Source organism: Nanorana parkeri, unplaced genomic scaffold (genome assembly GCF_000935625.1).
Source record: "Nanorana parkeri isolate BGI_ZX_2015 unplaced genomic scaffold, ASM93562v1 scaffold330, whole genome shotgun sequence".
In the NCBI taxonomy this organism is placed as follows: Eukaryota; Metazoa; Chordata; class Amphibia; order Anura; family Dicroglossidae; genus Nanorana; species Nanorana parkeri.
This window is the reverse complement of record NW_017306598.1, coordinates 62,086-82,070: the sequence shown is the minus strand read 5'-3', so window position 1 is coordinate 82,070 and position 19,985 is coordinate 62,086. Positions and strand designations below refer to the sequence as shown.

The 19,985-nt window shown below is 41.5% G+C and overlaps 1 protein-coding gene across 1 annotated transcript in view; it reads left to right on the top strand.

The window, feature by feature from the left end:
• Nucleotides 1-1,481: 1,481 nt before the first annotated feature.
• LOC108788523 (pancreatic alpha-amylase-like) overlaps nucleotides 1,482-19,985 on the top strand; it is a 20,898-nt gene continuing 2,394 nt past the window's right edge. The window contains exons 1-6 of the mRNA XM_018558296.1: nucleotides 1,482-1,649; nucleotides 13,310-13,456; nucleotides 14,601-14,798; nucleotides 15,074-15,304; nucleotides 16,092-16,225; nucleotides 16,694-16,816. Of these exons, the coding sequence (XP_018413798.1) occupies nucleotides 1,482-1,649; nucleotides 13,310-13,456; nucleotides 14,601-14,798; nucleotides 15,074-15,304; nucleotides 16,092-16,225; nucleotides 16,694-16,816 (1,001 nt within the window). The remainder of the gene's footprint in view (nucleotides 1,650-13,309; nucleotides 13,457-14,600; nucleotides 14,799-15,073; nucleotides 15,305-16,091; nucleotides 16,226-16,693; nucleotides 16,817-19,985) is intronic.

Below are 19,985 nucleotides of genomic sequence, written 5' to 3'. Positions count from 1 at the left end.
TGCGTTAGACATGTACCCCCACCCCAGCAAAACACCCAAATAAAAAGTTTGGCTCTGGCGCTGGGGATTAGAACTGCACGTTCTAAATGAGCCCCAAATTCCAGGTAGTTGATTGCAACATCAGAAAGCTGTGTCACTCAGATTTGGAACAATCATGCTGCACTTTCCAGTCATTCTGCCCAATCCACAAAGGGAATATTTGTGGCAGTAAACTTTGGGGTTAACTCCAGTATGGCTCCATCATGCACCATAGCCATCCCTCTTACCATGTTCATCACTGAGGATGATGGTTCAGTCATCCTGCCAGCTACACCAAAATGTGGGAATGGGGCTAGCTGAGTGGCAGCTATTTAAAAGTACCAGAAAATACAACTTTTTTTAATTTTATGGTTTTTATAACGAAGAATAAACAGTGTGACGGACCCCGGGTACCCCGACTGGGTACCTCCGCTAAAGAGCTTAAAATCTCCTGTTCTCTTGCTGGGCCATAATCGGTGGGTAAGAGGCCAGCCTGCAGCCCCCTCCAACTAGCACAGTGACGGTGCAGTCCGTCACAAACAGTATGGCAATATTGTAGCTATTCAACAACAAATGTATGAAAAAATAAGGCACTTTCTCAGTTCTAGCACAAGGCAATTCAAATAGTCAGAACTTACAGTGAGTAGCATGCCCAAGGACTGCTCCTTAAACAGGTCCCCTATGTTGGCATAGAGTGGCCTCACAAATAAGGTGCTGTGCTGTTGATACAGGGCACAAGAATGCGCCAAAAACCAGATGCAGGCTGGAACAGGGTCCTTCCCAAAACCTGCAGCAGTCTCCAGGGCTATTCCCTTCTGTCCCTACACTGTTCCTCCTAATTCCCCTGCCTATATATCCCTAACCAGTGTGTGATAAGTTCCTATCAAACCATATACCAAAATGACCCAGCCGGAGGCCATATAAGGTCTTTCTGGGTTCAATATGGGGGCCCAAATCTGGGGAGAGCTATTTGTCCAATCAGACACAGACTTCACCAAGACAGCCACCTGAAGTGCAGTCCACTGAGGGGTTCCCCTCATGCCAGAAGTAAACAGTTATCATGTGGTCACTGTGTTTACCTCTGACAGCTAAGCAGGAAGTGAGTTTTAGTGAGTCATCAGGTGTAGTGGCAGATGTCACACTGCACCCTGCTACAGGAAGGATCACAAAAAAAGGGATCTGAAAGAATCTTCCTTAATTTCAGTTTAGACTACAAAATCTAGGGAGCGCCAACCTTGTATTAGGACAAAACATATCTTTTCATTAGCTCCACTTGCCATATTCATCTGACAGACAATCTCCATGCATATGAGAAAAACAAATCTACTTGTGGGAATTTTCTATAATATCTTCACCTGGCTACTTCTATCACTATGAGTAGTGACAGGTGGTCATTTGACATGCAACACCTACCCTTTATAAGACCAGGAGCATGAGTAGATAAGGTCACATTAGCAGGCAGGATGAAGCTCCTACTTCTGCTGGTGATAGTTGGGCTTTGCTCAGCTCAATACAATCCCAACACAAGGGCTGGGCGAACATCAATTGTCCACTTGTTTGAGTGGCGATGGGACGACATTGCAGCAGAGTGTGAAAGATACTTGGGACCCAATGGATTTGGAGGAGTACAGGTAACTAAACCATACCCTAAACATTACTCTGATAACACTCTAATTTTTTTTACAGTCTCAGTGGTTGCTTTGTCCAACTATTAAAGTATATCTATACCCAAAACTTTTTGTTAGCTTTAGATAGAGTGGGGGAGGGTTAGAACCCTTGTCAAGCTTTGCAGCCATCCAGGAAGCGATTTCCCCCCTTATTTTCTGTTCTGAGGACAACCTTTTACCAAACAAAAATTAAGGAACAATTTACAATAGAGACAACAAAACAAAGCTGCCAAGGGTTCTAGCATTCCCCTATGGCTGCAAAAGAACTCTTGGCAAAATGTTTATTCACCCTTGCAGTCGAGTTATAACCGCACTGCAAGGGTTGACTTGTCGTTTTTGTCTAGGCGCTAAAAAACAATGTACTCACCCGACCTGCTGAGCCAGTATTCTGTTGAAATAGCCAATTCGTCGGGATCTGCAACCGTGTCACTTCCTGTTGGCGGTACTGCACATGCGCGCACACCCGGCTGCATAACAAAAAGCCCATAAGAATACTCGTTGAGTTGTCCAAACTGCTGCAGAACCCACTTCAAAGCACTGTATTAGTTTTATAACAGTGCTCTGGCAGCAGTTGGACAACTCAATGAGTATTCTTATGGGTTCTTTGTTATGCAGCTGGTTGCATGCGTGCACATGCACACTACTGCAAACTTGTCGCAATCTCCTGCTGGCAAGTCCATGAGGTTGCTTATCTCCACAAGTTGGCTATTTCGACAGAACACTGGCTGCCTGTTTTTCCTGTCTCTGAAGCCCGTCTACCCCTATGCTGCAGCATTGGAATGTTCCTTAGCGTAATTACGTCTTTACACTGTCTATAGAACGTGATGATATATGGGATCTTACTACAATTTGAACATCACCGTTACTCCTTGTTTAGTTTTAATTTGAATAATCCCTAATTAATTTCTATTTTCAGCTTGAATCCCTATTAATCCTTTTTCATTTTCTACCTCTTACAACTCCCACACATTAAGAGGCTCTTTTCTAATATCTACTGCAAGGGAAAATTATTTATATACTCTGATGTTTAAAGGAGAACTATGGGGCAACATTTTTCCCCATAGTTCTCTTTTGGGTCACAGGAGGATATATACTGTGTCCTCCCATGACCAAAAGCTGGCTGATTGACAGCTGGCTCTGCCTTTCTAGAGTCAGCGCTGAAAGATCGGAGAGGGGAGGGGGGGAATCCTTGCGGGGAGCAGTGACTGACGGTCACCATTCTCTGCAAAGAGGTGAGCGGGTCAGCGGTATGTTTTCGCTCACTTCCCAATCAATAGAGCCAACATGTGGCAGTTTTAATGTCACACTTTGGCTCTAACTCTAACTATGAGGATGAGTGTAATTCACTCGCCCCATAGTCCTCCTTTAACTTACTTTTTTACCTTTCAAACACAAAAAAAAGAGGACAATTAGAATTTGTTTACTGTGAGTAGAGCCTCTGTTCTCTTTCTTTCATTTGTAAGGAATCCACAGCTCCCAAGAGCACATAGCACACTTCACATTAGGCTTTTTCCTTGATGGAATATATAATCTAATGCTGCTGCAACAGTCAAACAGGTGCCCATACTAGTGCCTAGACATGTGCGATTCGTTTCGTTACGAATCGAAATTCGTACAAATTCTCCTGAAATTCGTAAATTCGGAAGCATCCGAAATCCGAATTGCAGTTTCCGAATTATATCGGAAATACGAAATTCCGTTAACGAATTTCGGATCCGAATTTCTTTGAAACAGGAACTAATATTACCCCTGTAAATGAGATTGAACAACATGACAAGATTTTTTTTTTAATCCGAAATACGGATCCGCTGCTGCTGAGGGTTGCATTACAATACACAGGCAGGAAATACGAAATTCTGTTGACGGAATTTCGTTCCGTTACGAACATTCGTTCTATTGAAGTTAAAAAGCAAAGTACATTTGTTAATATACTGGAGTTGATGGTAGTTTTTTTAAAATTTGAAATTTGGATCCGGAATCCGTTAACGGAATTCGTATTTCGTTTGGTTGACCAATCAGACTTTTTCTCTTCTGCTGCTGAGAGTTGCATTACAATACAGACAGGAAATACGAAATTCCGTTGACGGAATTCGTATTTCGGATAAAAAAACAACTACCACATCGACTCCAATATTAACAAAGGTATTTTTGCTTTTTAACTTCATCATAACGAATGTTCGTACAGTTACAAAAATGTGCTGAAACTAACGAAAATTCGTATTTCGTACGAATCCGAATTGAGTTTCGGACACGAATTACGAAATACGAAATAACGGATATTCCGAAACGGAACGAAACGAAACGGAACACATTTTTTGACGGCGCACAAGTCTACTAGTGCCAATTTTAGGTCAAATCCAGTTAACCTGCCAGTATGTTTTTAGACTATGAGAAAAAACTAGATCACATGAGCAGAATCTATAAGCTCCATTCAGATATATGTTTGTAGCTTCATTCAGATATATGTAGCTTGGTTTTACTTATGATCTTGTTATTGTAATTTGTCTGTTGAAATATTAAACAAACACAAGAATGTCCAAAAAAGCAAAAGACTCACCGATCCAATTTCACCAGACTGCAGGTCAATACAGACATCAGGTGAAGGCTGCAGCTCTCCCACTCGTCAAAAAATATCTCTCCAAACAGCCGCACAAAACTGAGGTCCATAAAAATCCAACTGTATTGATGTCAATTCCATGCAAAGTTCAAAATACAAGGTATACACCACCATAGTATCTCTCCCACTCAAACGCCTCTCATGCGTTTTACCACCTGGGCTTAATCATAGAGGTGAAGTTTCTTATTCATTCAAGTGCTTATACATGCTGAGTACCACCAATCTCACAGGTGATGCCTACGTAGATAACTTCTGGATTTAGCCAACTTAGTTGGAAATAAAAAATCAGTTTGAAATAGCCAATAGCAGGCTGGCTAATGCACTCGCCCACTACCCTATGTAAACATTTTGTCAGGCAGCGAGTGGCAGATGGGTTTTTTTCCGTCGGGTTGGCAGGCGTCGAGATTTCCAGATTGGGACAATTTACATCGCTGGACAACATGGTCAATGCTGGATTGACATCGTGGGGCTTTTTTTTAAATAAAGGAATTGTCAAAAACTTGTGCTGTGTATTTTTTTCAACTAAAGGTTTTTTTCTAAGGTGTTGTGTGTGTTTTTTTTTTACATTTTGTTTACTGTATATGGTGAATGAGTAGGGGTACCAACTACCCCTTACTCATTCCTGAGGGGAGGGCGGCATCTGGGTGCCCTCTTTATGAAACTCCAAGGGCATGTGGCCTGGTATGGTGCAGGAGGGGGTGGGCGCACACTTGTGGCCTATTTCTTGCCCTACCAGGCTTCTGCTCAGATCAAGGGTCTGGTATGGGATTGTGGAGGGGACCCCCATGCTTTTTTGGGGGATTTTTGGGGTTGGGTTCCCCCTACAATTCCTATCAGACATAACGGGTATGGTATAAATGGGGGGAAGTCGGACGCTGTTTTTTAAAATTAATAATAACATTTAGTAAATTATTACTTTTTTTCAGTTTTTTTAATTACTTTTTTATTGTTTCTGTAGTCCACAGAAACAATAAAAACACAGCAATTGGTAATTCATATTAGACCCTTTAGGTCTGTTAGGCATTTTAGGGGGAACCCAATGCCAAAAAAAATCAAAAAAGAATGTGCGGTGTCTAAAATAATTTACCGGACCCTTGTTCTAAGGAGCAGCCTGGCAGGGCAGTAAAGGGGGGGGGCGAGCATGCAACCCCTCCCCTGCACCATACCAGGCCACATGCCCTCAACCTGGGGAGGGTGCTTTGCTAGGGGGGGACCCCCTTGCAAGGCACCTTGTCCTCATATCAACGAGGACAAGTACCTCTTACCCTTAACCCTGGCCCAGTGGTTGTGGGGGTCTGTGGGCAGGAGAGCTTATATGAATCATAAAGGGGCACCCAGATCCTGCCCCCCTTCGTGAATGAGTGAGGGGTAGTTGTTACCCCTACTAATTTACCAGATAGTAAAATTGCAAATGAACACACAACACCATATACAAAGTCCTTTATTTGAAAAAAAAACACACAACACAGGTTTTTGACAAGCCTTTTATTAAAAAAATAAACCCCCCAAAAAATGTCCATCAATGTCATCCCAAGGTTAATCAGCTATGTAGATCCACATCAAACACAATGGATGACAACCACCGATTCCCCAAAGAATAGCCTCTGACACGACCGATTCTGATGAAGTGAGTTGAGACATCACAAAACTTGTTTTGCCCCTTTGTGGACATTTTGTGGCAGATCTCCACCCCTTTTTTGACTTCAGGAACTTCTTTACTGCAGAGCGAAAGGGGCAACAGCCCCGGGCCCCATAATTTACAGGGGCCCACAGCAGTTGTCCCTTTGGCCCGGATCAGCAGGGAGGAGAGCAATGGCACCACTGGGGGCTGGGGGACCCAGCGGTGGATGTACCCGAGGCTGGGGGGCCCAGTGAGATTCGGTTCCATCCCCATCATTGAAGGAGGCATGGCACTTTAATTCTTCTAAAATATTCCACTACCATAGTGCACCGTGCTTCCTGGGAACCTTGCAGCAACCTTCTGGGAAACCATGGCAGCATCTGTTTACAGTGCTGGCCTACGCAAGGCCCCTGCTGGGATCTTCCACATCTAACCTCCTGCAAGCTGCCAAATCGGCCTTGATGCAATCTGCAACATCTCTCCTGCTGCGATCTGCCACATCTGCCCCTTCTGCAATCTGCCACATCTGCCCCTTCTGCAATCAGCCACATCTGTCTCTGCTGAGATTTGCCACATCTCTCCTGCTGCAATCTGCCACATCTGCCCCTGCTGCGATCCTCCACATATGCTCTGCTGTAATCTGCCTCATCTACTTCTGCTGCGATCTTCCACATCTCTCCTGCTTCAATTTTACACATCTGTCCCTGCTGCGATCTGCCACATCTGCCCCTGCTGTAATCTGCCACATCTGCCCCTGCTGCAATCTGCCACATCTGCCCCTTCTGCAATCTGCCACATCTGCCTCTGCTGCGACTTGCCACATCTCTCCTGCTGCAATCTGCCACATCTACCCATGCTGCTTCCTTCCACATCTCTCTTGCTTCAATTTGACACATCTGCCCCTGCTGCAATCTGCCACATCTCTCATGCTGCGATCTGCCGTATCTGCTCCTGCTAAGATCCTTCACATTTGCCCTGCTGTGAGCTGCCACATCTGCCTTATCACTCCTGCTGTGATCTACCACATCTGCCCCTGCTGTAATCTGCCACATCTGCCCTGCTGCGATTTGCAACATTTGCCCCTGCTGCAATCTGCCACATCTGTCCCTGATGCGATTTTCCACATCTGCCCCTGATGCGATCTGCCACATCTCTCCAGCTGTGATCTGCATCTCCCCTGCTTCGATCTGCTGCATCTCTCCTGCTGTGATCTACCACATCTGCCCTGCTGTGATCCTCCACGTCTGCCCTGCTGTGATCTGCCACATTTACCCCTGCTGCAATCCTCTGCATCTGTCCCTGCTATGATCCTCTGCATATGCCCCTGCTGATACCCTCCTTATCTGCATTCCACAGCTGCCGCTGCTGAGACCCTCTGCCCAAGACATCAGGCCATCACCCCGGAGCAGAGCATCAGCATAGAGTATGTAGCAAATGCATATGCTATTCTGCATTGCTGTATAATGTATTGCTGGGATTTGTAGTCCTCTATAGCTGGTGGTATGTATTACATTTATTTACATTGCGCCAACAATTTAAAAAGCCATAAAGGAGCTTACAATCTAAGGTCCCTCACAAACATGCAAGTGGCAATTTAGACTGAAACGAATTAACCTACCAGCATGTCTTTGGAGTGTGGTAGGAAACACGAGTATCCAGAGGAAACCCATGCAAGCACAGGGAGAACATGCAACCTCCTTGCAGATAGTAACCTGACAGGGATTTGAACCAGGGATCCCCAGTGCTGCAAGGCTGAAGTGCTAACCACTATTCTGCATTGCTGTATAATGATTTGCTGGGATCTGTAGTCCGCTATGGCTGGTGGTATTCTGCCTTGCTGTATAATGTATTGCTGGGATTTGTAGCCCTCGCTAGCCAGTGGTATTATTCTGCATTGCTGTATAATGTATTGCTGAGATTAGCAGCCCTCTCTTGCTGGTGGTATCCTGTAGACATGTGCAATTCGTTTCATAATGATTTGATTTGCAGACAAATTTTCGGAAATTCTTACATTCGGATGCGTCTGAATTTCCAAATTACAGAAATAACGAATGCAAACAAGTACGAATTTCTGATAACAAAAATTTCGAATACATTTTAATTTCTTTCCCGAATGAAGAGTTATTGTATAAAGCATCAACTTTAGAAAAAAAATTTAAAAATTTTTTTGTTAGTGGTAGTATGTACGAATTTTCGTTATGAACACATTTTTATTGCAGCAAAGTGACATTAGCCAAAGGAAAAAAAATGACTTTTACAGCCTGCAGAAGAAAGAAAAAGCGTGAGGTTCCCCCCAATTGATAACAGACCGTTTAGGTCTGGTAGAAATGTTAGGAGGGACCCCCAAGTTAATAATAAAAAAGGGTGGGGCTTCTCCTAAAATTCCTACTAGCCCCTCGATCCGAGCACCGGCCTGGCAGGGCAAGAAAGGGGGTAACGATCGAGTGCCCCCCTCCCTGTGCCATACCAGGCCACATGCCGATGGGGACAAGGGCCTCTTCCCCACAACCCTGTCCCGGTGGTTGTGGGGGTCTGCGGGCAGGGGGGCTTATTTGCATTGGGGTACCCCTTTCATTAAGGGGGCACCCATATACCGCCACACCCCCCTTTTGAATGAGTAAGGGGTACCCCTACTCATTAACTAAAGGGTTAAAAGTAAGTGTAAATGAAGAGACCACACGTTTTGAAAAAGTAATTTAATTGAAAAAAAAATAGTCAGTTTTTTTCAAGTCATTTATTTAAAAAAAAAAATGGCTCCGTTTATGTAAGTCAGCATCAATCACAATGAACAACGCCTGAATAAAAAAAAGTCCTGCGGTACGCCGATCCGTCTGAACCCGACAAAGACTCGTCGCAAAATTATATCTCTCGGATCTGAATGTAAACAAATGGACAAAGCGAGCCTTGATGTCACAAGGCTCACTCTGCCCATTTGACATTCTAAACTGTCAAATAACAGAATAACATACGGGACATAGCTATTCGTTAGCTCCAGAATGCCCTTCGGGTCTGTTAGCCGAGGTGTCATAATACTATTCATATAACACCTCAGCTCACAGACTTGTCAAAAACTGACTCTTTGGTTTTTTTTTTCAATTAAAGGACTTTTTCAAAATGTGTGGTTTCTTCATTTACACTTACTTTTAACCCTTTAGTAAGTACTCCTTACTCATTCAAAAGGGTGGGAGAGCGGCATCTGGGTGCCCCTTTAATTGAAGGGGTACCGCAATGCAAATAAGCCCCCCAAACCACAGGCCCCACAACCACCAAGTCAGGGTTGTGGGGAAAAGGGCCTTGTACCCATCGGAATGGGGCACCCTCCCAATGCCGAGGGCACATGCCTGGTATGGCATAGGGAGGGTGGGACGCTCGTAAAAAAAAATACAGAAAAATCTGAATGAAAACGAAATGAAACAATTTTTTGCTGGCGCACATATCTAGTATTCTGCATTGCTGTATAACGTATTGCTGAGATTTGTAGTCCCTCTATGATAGATACATAATCCTGCCCCTGTACAAAGCATTAGTAAGAGTTTATCTGGAATATGCAGTTCAGTTTTGGGCACCAGTTCACAAAAAGGATATTGTGAAACTGGAGAAAGTGCAGCAAAGGGCAACTAAACTCATAAGAGTATGAAGGCGCTCAGCTATAACGAAAGATTAACTGACCTGAATTTGTTCTCTCTGAAAAAGAGGCGATTAAGAGGAACATGATCACCATGTATAAATACATAAATGGTCCATATAGTGAGCTTGGTGCCAAATTATTCACTTTAAGATCACTGCAAAGGACAAGGGGGCATTCTTTGCGTCTGGAGGAAAAGAGGTTTAACCTATGCATATGGAAAGGATTCTTCACAGTTAGAGGTGTGAAAATGTGGAACAGACTCCCCAGGAGCTAGTTCTAGCTAGCTCAGTTAATTGTTTAAAACAAATCAGGATGTATTCCTAAATGCACAGAATATTACTGGATATTGAGTTCTTCAGGTATAATAAGCATCAGATATTGTTAATCCAGGAAATATACGGTTGACTTATGGGATCAGGAAGGATTTTTCCCCCCCTGTTGGAGCAAATTGAACCATGCTTTAAAGGGTTTTTTTGCCTTCCTCTGGATCAACAGTGGGTAATTGTGGGCATAGCGTTCTGTTTAGGCTTTTCTTCTTTTTTTTCATATCTCTATAGGTTTAAATTGATGTACATGTGTCTTTTTTCAACCTGAATAACTATATAACTATGTAACAAAAGGGTGAAACAAGTCCCATGAAGTCAGGACTCGCTCTGCCCCTTTGTTGACATTTGGGAGCAGAGCTGTCCTTATGAATGCCAATAAAGAGGCGGAACAAGTCCCGTAACATTAGCACTCAATCCAACCCTTTGTTAACATTGGGGAACAGAGTAATTTTGTGATGAGAGTTCATTGGGATCGGTTGTGACATTGGGCGTTGGGTATTGTTTCTTTCAGCAAGTCGGTGCCCATCATCCATCATGATTGAAATTGATCTACATCGCTGGATGACGTGATTGACCTTGGGATTACATCGATGGACATTTTTTTTATTAAATACTTTTTTTTTAACTTTGTTGTGTGTTTATTTACAATTTTACTGTATTTGGTAAATTAGTAACATCTAAGGGGGGTTGCATCTTGAGGGTACCATCCAGGGACTAGCATCAGGGTGCCCCCTTTATGAAAGGGGGCATCACCATTCAGATAAGCACCCCTGCACACAGACCCCCACAACCACCGAGCCAGGGTTATGGGGAAGAGGCCCTTGTCCTCATCAAAACGAGGACAAGATGCTTTGCCAAGGGGTCCCCCTGGCAAATCACCATCCACATGTTGAGGGCATGTGGCCTGGTACAGTGCATGCTCGCTCAGCATACAAATTTGTTTCGGACAAAGCGAATGAAAAGGGAAAAACATTTTAATTAGTTTCATTTGATGAAACAAATAATTATGCTGTTTTGGATTCAGAGGCAATGACCCTCCGAATCTGAAAGCACACAATTGAAAAAGAAAAGTGTGGCAGCCATATTGGTTACCAGCACGTTCTGTGCATGCGCGCTGCCATTTTGGAGGCGGGGCACATGACCCCACCCGATGCCAGTGTCGGGTAATGTCACACGCATGTATGGGCAGCTCCATTGTGGATCCAGCAAGATGCAGGTGCCCATACAAAACAAAGAAATATATAGTGCATTCAGAAAGTATTCAGACCCCCTTTAATTTTGTTATTTTGCAGCTTAATACTACAGTTGTTTAAATTCTATTTTTTTCTCATTAATCTACACTAAGTACCCCATAATGACAAAGTGAAAACAGAACTTTAGAAATGTTTGCAAATGTATGAAAAATAAAAAAAACTGAAATATCACATTGGCATAAGTATTCAGACCCTTTGCAACAATACTTGAAATTTAGCTCAGATGCCTCCCATTTCTATTGATCATTGCTGAGATGTTTCTACACCTTGATTGGAGTCCACCTGTAAATTGATTGGACATGATTTGGAAAGGCACACACCTCTCTATAGAAGGCCTCAAAGCTGACAATGCATACTATATCAGAGCAAAAGCCATGAGGTCAAAGGAACTGCCTGCAGAGCTCAGACAGGATTATTGCAAGGCACAGTTCGGGGAAGACTATACAATGTTTTCTGCTGCACTGAAGGTTCCCAAGAGCACAGTGGCCTTCATAATTCTCAAATGGAAAAAGGTTGGCACAACCATGACTCTTCCAAGAGCTGGTCGAGGGAGGGTGGGGGGGGGTTCAGCAACAGGGATTTGGAGACTGGTCGGGGTTGAGGGGAAGCTGAAAGGAACAAAGTACAGAGATATCCTCAATGAAAACCTGTTCCACAGTGCTCAGGACCTCAGACTGGGCCAAAGGTTCACCCGCCAACATGACAACGATCCTAAGCACATGGCCAAGACAACACAGGAGTGGCTTAGGGACAACTCTGTGAATGTACTAAAGTAGCCCAGCCAAAGCCCTGACTTGAACCCTATTAAACATCTTTGGAGAAACCTGACAATGGCTGTCCACTGACGGTCCCCATCCAACCTGACTGAGCTTGAGAGGATTTGCAAAGCAGAATGGCAGAAGATCACCCAATCCGGGTGTTCAAAGCTTGTTGTGTCATACCCAGAAAGACATGAGGCTGTAATTTCTGCCAAAGGTGCTTCAACAAAGTGATGAGTAAAGGGTCAGAATTCTTATGCCAATGTGATATTTCAGTATTTTCTTTTAAATAAATTCACAGTAATTTCTAAAATTCTGTTTTCACTTTGTCAGTATGGGGTGCTGTGTGTAGAATAATGAGAAACAAAAAATAATTTAAACAACTTAAACAACAGGCTTCAACATAACAAAACTGAAAAAAAGTGAACGGGGTCTTAATACTGTCTGCATGCGCTGTATGCTCAAATATAGTTTTTTGTATATTTGGGCATATAATAATTTGTTATTTCAGATTTAAACGGACTGCCAAATCAACAGAATGTTGTGATTCAGCAAGTTTGTCTGAACCCGAATGCACATGTCTATACCACTCTTTTTTTATTTTAACGTTTAACACCACAAGTTCATTTTGAATGACATTCTGAAAAAATTCGAATGCATCAGAATGTAATTATCAGAAAATTCGGATATGTCCCAATTCCTTATTTCTTTATTCGGAAATTCCTATGCATCTGAATGTCCAAATTTGCCTATATTCGTCCAAATGTCAATTTGGAACTAAACAAATTGCACATGTTTATTAAAAAGCATACTGCACGTTACACCTAAAGTTTAGCCAAAATAACTGACAGAGTTATTCACAAAAGGGTGAAGAGTTTGGAGAAGGCAGAAGAAGTGAACAATCTAGGACAATCTGTAAAAAAAAAGGTCAAAAAGCTGGTTGGATGACAAGTGAAATGTCTTACAGCAAGTCCAGTTGCCTGTACTTAATTTTTTTTACAGATGTACAGTGAGGAAAACTTACAAAATCTGCAGGGAATCAAATAATTATTTTCCTCAATGTACCATAACCTGGATGAATGAGAACCCTCATAGACAATCTATGACAACATAGCTGAACTGGATAGTGAGCTGAATTGGAGAATTTTTACAAATCAGCTATTTTGGCCTAGATTGTTCACTTCTCCTGCCTTCTCTAAACTCTTTTGTGACTAAATCTGTGAGTTTCAGAACTAAGTAGCGTAACAACTTTAATTATTTTTATTATTATATTGATATAATAATAATCTTGTGTATAATCTGTATTTGTTATGATGCCTTGATATCCAATTCATGAAAAGCAAGACTTTTAAACTCAGTAGGATAATGCAGATCTGTAAAAAGTGTTTTCAGCATATTGAATTTGTCTCTGTATTTTACAGATTTCTCCACCAAACGAGAATGTAATTGTTAGTAATCCCTGGAGACCATGGTATGAAAGATACCAGCCTATCAGCTACAAGCTCTGCACCAGATCTGGCAATGAACAGCAGTTCAGAGACATGGTGACCAGATGTAACAATGTTGGGGTAGGTAAATTTTTAAGAATATGTTGGTGCTTTCAGCATTAACAGCAGCTAACTGATAATAATAAAAAATATAAGACAATAGCAATGCATGTAATTATAACTTACAATGTGTTATATGGAAAGATGTGTGTTTATTGTGCCTGCTTTTTATTTTATAATGAAAAATAATGTTCCATGAAATGTTGCTCTTGCGGTGAGCAATGATGCTTCTTCCTAAACGTATTTAATTGCTTTAAACAATCACCCCTCCAACTTATTATCATGATGAATAGTACATCTATAGCACAGGTTTTAAAGATGAACTGTTATTATGGTACTTTCTTAGGGTTTTTATCTTGACTACTGAGCCAGTTAAAGAGCATCTTTCACAAATCACTAATGCTGGCCATACACATGGGCAACCAATTTTGATTACAACAATAACAGTTTAGGGCAACCTGACAACATCCCTGCTATATATATTACATGTATGAGCTGTAGGTCATAGTTGGTCTCGATCTGTTCAGTCAGTTTTATGACTGAAAGGAAGTTTAAATCTGCTAGAAATGTGCTCTTGGTGTCACCAGGATTAGGCTCTGTCAGTTCTAATCTGTTTTATATTGCAAGATTCTTATGTTTACACCTTACTGCTCACCATGATAAAAGACAAATGCCTGATGACCACAATGCTTGTTCCTTATATTACTAAATGTAGTCTTGCAGATAGATATGATCTATCTTCTTCTGAGACAGTAAAAAGAACACTAACTGTAATATAACACGTATTTGTATGCAATAGTTTACATTGACAGAAAAGTTTCACAGCTAAATTCATTGGTTGGTATGGTAGGATGTTTAATTATTATTTTGGTATCAAAGCAAAGTAAATGTCCTGAGGGCAGAAGCTGTCAGTTGAAAATATACAGTACTGGGGATTATTAGAATGGTAAACAGGATTTTTATAGGCACAACTCTAGCCTAACTTTGTTGAAATGCTATATTGGCCCTAAAGCACTCTAAATTATAATAGTACAAATAGTATTTGACTTAATTTTCTAACTGATAATTTAATTTCTTACACTAAATTTACTAATGATATATCATTATACACCTAATGTTTCAGACACTTTGGGCATTTGTATAACATATTCTATTTCTTCTACAGGTATACATCTATGTGGATGCTATTATTAACCACATGTGTGGCTCGGGCATGGGTGCAGGTACACATTCAACTTGTGGCAGCTATTTCAGTGCAGGTGCAAGGGATTTCCCTTCAGTCCCATATTCTAGCTGGGACTTCAATGATGGAAAGTGCAAGACTGGCAGTGGTGAAATTGAGAACTATGGTGATATTTATCAGGTAGGAAATCTGATCTATTTATCTATATTTTATTTTTTTCTGACTGTCAATCTATCTACTGTATCTGCCTATCTATCTATCTATCTATCTATCTATCTATCTATCTATCTATCTATCTATCTATCTATCTATCGTTCGTATTATAATCACATGATATTTTGCCTGATTACAGCATGTGACCTATTATACTTAAAAAGGAACTTGTACACATTGTAATATGCAACAGCAAAATTCATAAATGGTCAACAAATCATGAAATCTTTTCCTACCCCTAGGTTAGAGACTGCAAACTTGTTGGTCTTGTGGACTTGGCTCTAGAAAAGGATTATGTTCGTGGAAAGATTGCTGAGTTTATGAACAATCTCATTAATATCGGAGTAGCTGGTTTCAGACTGGATGCTGCAAAACACATGTGGCCTGGAGATATTAAAGCCATCACAGACAGACTGACAAACCTCAACACCAGATGGTTCCCTGGTGGAGCTAGGCCTTTTGTTTTTCAAGAGGTAATCTAAAGTATAATATTCTACATAAACCTTTTTTTTTACCACACAGTATATTCTGTGGGCCTAGATGTTGTAATATTACAGTGTAGAGGGTTTAACCTACAAATGTTTATAAATATACTATTTCTAGCCCAACAAAGTAACAGTTATGGATCAATCAGTGCCTTTGCTGCAATCTGATGAAACTAAATTACAATTTGTGGATTAGTTAGAGCCTTTAAAAAATATCTAAACACTGTTTGCATGTAGGCTAAGCATGAGACATTGCTTTACTTTCACATTACACTACCTTACCTATCAATTAGAGCTAACGTCTTGTGAAAACAAACTTAAGTTGGTATAATACTATTCTTTAATAAGGAAGAGCTCAGATTCAGACAGGACTCAAGCTTATCCAAACCCAGAAGTATTCTGCTGATATAATTGACCTTATATGGCCACATGGCCTAATTGGGTCAATTTAATTGACCCAATAAGGTCATGTTGTCATATAAGGTCAATGATGTCACCAGTATTCTGCCTCTTTGCACGTGGAGCTGTGGAGTGGGAACTGACAACTCTTATGCACATCACTCTTCCTGCACCTATTCAATGTCAATGGTCAACTCCTGAAGGGCTTCTGATCATTACCCTAACATGTAAAATATAAAAAAAAATTAGGATGTAGAGATAGTGCATATTACTTCTTTATATTCATGCCAGTACATCATACTGTTACACAGAATCCCGTATGCCTGGATTTGTTAAACGATGCTGCAAAAAGACCACATATAATATGTAATTTTAGGTAATTGATCTTGGAGGAGAGGCTATTGGTTCCAGTCAGTACTTTGGAATTGGCCGTGTTACTGAATTTAAATACGGAGCCAAACTTGGTACAGTCATCCGCAAGTGGAATGGAGAAAAGATGGCATATTTAAGGTGAGATACTATAGGACATTTATAATTTTTTGTTGGATAAGTTTACATTTGTATTATTTTGTTGCTAGATTCTGAAAATTAATTTGCTGGATTTGTAAGAGCAAGTCCATGTACTGTAGTGGGAGGAAGTAGAACAGAGTAGATACAAAGTTGTGTTAAGAAACAAACAATAGGCACTTTATGTATTCATATTAAATTGTTAGTTCTTCATAAATGAATGAATATTTGCGATCAGCTTAACATTTTCTTCTATATAGAAGAAGTCATTTTGCAGCAGTCTCAGCTTTCTTTCTCTTTCTTTGTTTTTTTCTCACACCTGCATCATTAGTCCATGCTATATATTATTTGGGAATATGTCGGTAATCAAACCTTATTCTAAAAGCTTGTAGCTGTGGTCATATAATAAAAAAAAATTAACTGATGAGTTTGTATTTTTCTAATTTCCTGTTCATTGTTGTTCCTCTGCAGGAACTGGGGAGAAGGTTGGGGCTTTATGCCAAGTGACAGAGCCTTGGTCTTTGTTGACAACCATGACAACCAGAGAGGACACGGTGCTGGTGGAGCCTCTATCCTTACCTTCTTTGATGCTCGGTAGGGTGATTAAATAACCAAAAAGTTTTTTTCTGTGTAAAATTTTTTAGGGCTTCCTGCCCACTTTTATTTGAAAGTTCACAGAAGTTTGCCCACACAGGGGTTTCTCCATCATTATAACAGAAAGTTCAGCTTTGTCTTTGAGCAAAACAACATTTGCAAAGTCTCACCAACTTCAGGTTGTCACTTTAAACCTCTCCCACACAGGCTGTATCAAACAGACTTGCCACACATGCTGGTTCTCATCAATTCGCACACAGGCTGGTTCCAAGATGGAGTCCTCCTGACTCCTGGGCAGATACCTCCTCTTCTCCCAGATGGAACCCTGAACATCAGCCTTTTCATATGGGTTGTGCACAGGTGCACAATCATTGGGTGCTTGGCACTACTAAAGTACGGACCCAGGAATGGAGATTTCATCCCTCCCAATTCTCTTAGAAATTTCCCAGTTCCGGGATCTTGAGCCAAATGCAGAAGACCTGGAGGGTTATTCACAAAGTTGCCGAAGGCAGCCATGTGTATAACTGACCCGAAATGAAGGGAGCCGAACGCAGTTCAGCTATTCACTTCAGGCTTGTACGGCTGATTTCAGCCATATATTGGCTGAAATCAGCCATACATTGGCTTGCTTCGGCTGGCTTTAGGTCGGCCGACCTGAAGTGCAGAAGGTGTTCGACTCAGCCAATCCAACATCTGGATCGGCTGAGTCGAACCTCCGACAGGCTACTCGCTGCTGTTCGGCCTATTCTCATAGTGGCCGAACAGCAGTGAGTGAATAGCCAAATGCCGCCCAGCTCGTCTATTCTTCTCGGTACCTCCGTAGTACCGAGCAGAATAGAAAAACAATTAGAAAAGTTTAAAAAAGAAAATGATTGGGTGGAGCTAGCAGTAACAGCTAGCTCCATCCAACTGTTTTCTGTTGGCCAGGACCAGCTGTCATTACAATGAGAGCTCGGCGGAGCCGGCGGTTATATCAAGGCCGGCTCCGCTAAGCTCTCATTGTAATAACAGATCAGCGCCCCCTGGTTACCTGGTAACCAGGGGACGCTGAACTGTCATTACACACTGTGAACCCAGCGGAGCCACTGTGATATCAGATCACAGCATTAGCTCCCTATTATCTGCTGATTCCCCTGATATGTTTTTTTCTTTGCTATTGGCCATTTCAAATTGCAATAGCCAATAGTAGGCTGGCTATTGCACCTGCCTACTGCTGCTGTCAATCAGCAGAGGTGGACCTGAAGTTCTCCATCAGGTCCACCAAGTTGCAGCTCAGTTTCTGGGTCTTGGCAATCTTCTTATAGCCTAGGCCATCTTTATGTAGAGCAACAATTCTTTTTTCAGATCCTCAGAGAGTTCTTTGCCATGAGGTGCCAGTGACTAGTATGAGAGAGTGAGAGCGATCACAACAAATTTAACACACGTGCTCCCCCTTCACACCTGCGACCTTGTAACACTAACGAGTCACATGACACCGGGGAGGGAAAATGGCTAATTGGGCCCAATTTGGACATTTTCACTTAGGGGTGTACTCACTTTTGTTGCCAGCGGTTTAGACATTAATGGCTGTGTGTTGAGTTATTTTGAGGGGACAGCAAATGTACACTGATATACAAGCTGTACACTCATTACTTTACATTGTAGCAAAGTGTAATTTCTTCTGTGTCATCACAGGGAATTATATAATAAAATATTTACAAAAATGTGAGGGGTGTACTCACTTCTGTGAGATACTGTATATATAGCTTTGTCTATCTGCATCACCAGAAGGTGACTTAGGCTTTCCTGTTTCCCTAAGGTGCTGAGATTCAGTGGTATATACTCACCAGCAACCTGTCTGAGGTGTTATGAACCTTCAGATTTGCACCTCTGGTTACCAGTGATGTGCAGATAATGCCAACCAAAATAGGAGGCAAGAGACTAATGGAAACAAGCTGTAATTAGGGTAGGCAGCAGTCAGCTAAAATCATACACAGGTCAGGGAGGACATTATTCAAGCAAAGTTGCAACATAGGCAGCAAACAGCAGAATACAAGCCAGGTTTGTAATCAAAGAAACAGGATTCACAAATTAGAGTGCTTTGTGACAAAAAGAACCATTAAGAAACTCTCTCATGTACTGTCCCATTGCACTTAGCTCCCCATCTCCCCAAATATACCAACCTAGTGCATTAGGTTTATAAACAAGTAATCATGATAGTAAAAGGGTTGGCAAATGTTTGTCCTTGCTACATTGATGCTAGTCTAAATGTCCATTTGCATGAGAAAAATAACAAAATAACATTTCTTCATAACAACTGACTGATGCTGATGATGGCACTGGGTTCTGCAGTGCTCCAAGAGTTTTAGGAATTTTAAAGTATTTGCAACTTACACCAGTGGGGACAATGAGGCAGGTGCATTGTCTAATCCCTGTCCCACCAACCATTCATCACTTTATTAAAATTTTAAAATTAATCACAATCCTTATTTTACATTTTGTAAATAACATACAGAAAAAGAAACAGGTGAGTTTATATAGGAAAAAAGACAGTATATAGAGTGACAGTCTAGGTACATTTGCAAGATAATTCACCGTCTTAGGAAATACATATCATTCAGAGGGTCACCGTGTACATAACAATAGTGTGATTTCTTTAACATAAGGCTAAGTGGTAGTTGTAATACTTGACAAGGGTATTGGATACGTCCCTCATGTGTTAACTGGCTAAACAAAACAAACCCTCCAACTTAATCCCTCTTTTAAATTAATTTGACACAACACCTGTATTGGATTTTAGTGGCCACAGCAGCCATTTTATTAAGTATAAAGCCATATAACAAAAAACCTTAACAAAATAATTGACAATGGGAATTAAGGTCCTTGATGGTCATCCCACAACAAAGCAACCAGTATCTGCCTACAGAGCCCCCAGCCGCACGACACTGCCTCGGGAACTTTGCAGTAGAACAACATCTCAGGGATGCCATACCTGAGATGGCGCCCCACTCTCAATTAAACGTCAACTGCATACCGTATGTTGCTCCTCAAGGAGCCTAATACCCTGCCTGGCTGCAGCGATAATAGTAAAGCTAAAAGAAAAAAACTAAATTAATCATAGAATGCAAGAGAGTAACACAATAAAAAAGGACAACATAATAAGGGGGGGGGGGGGGGGGTTTTATCCGCA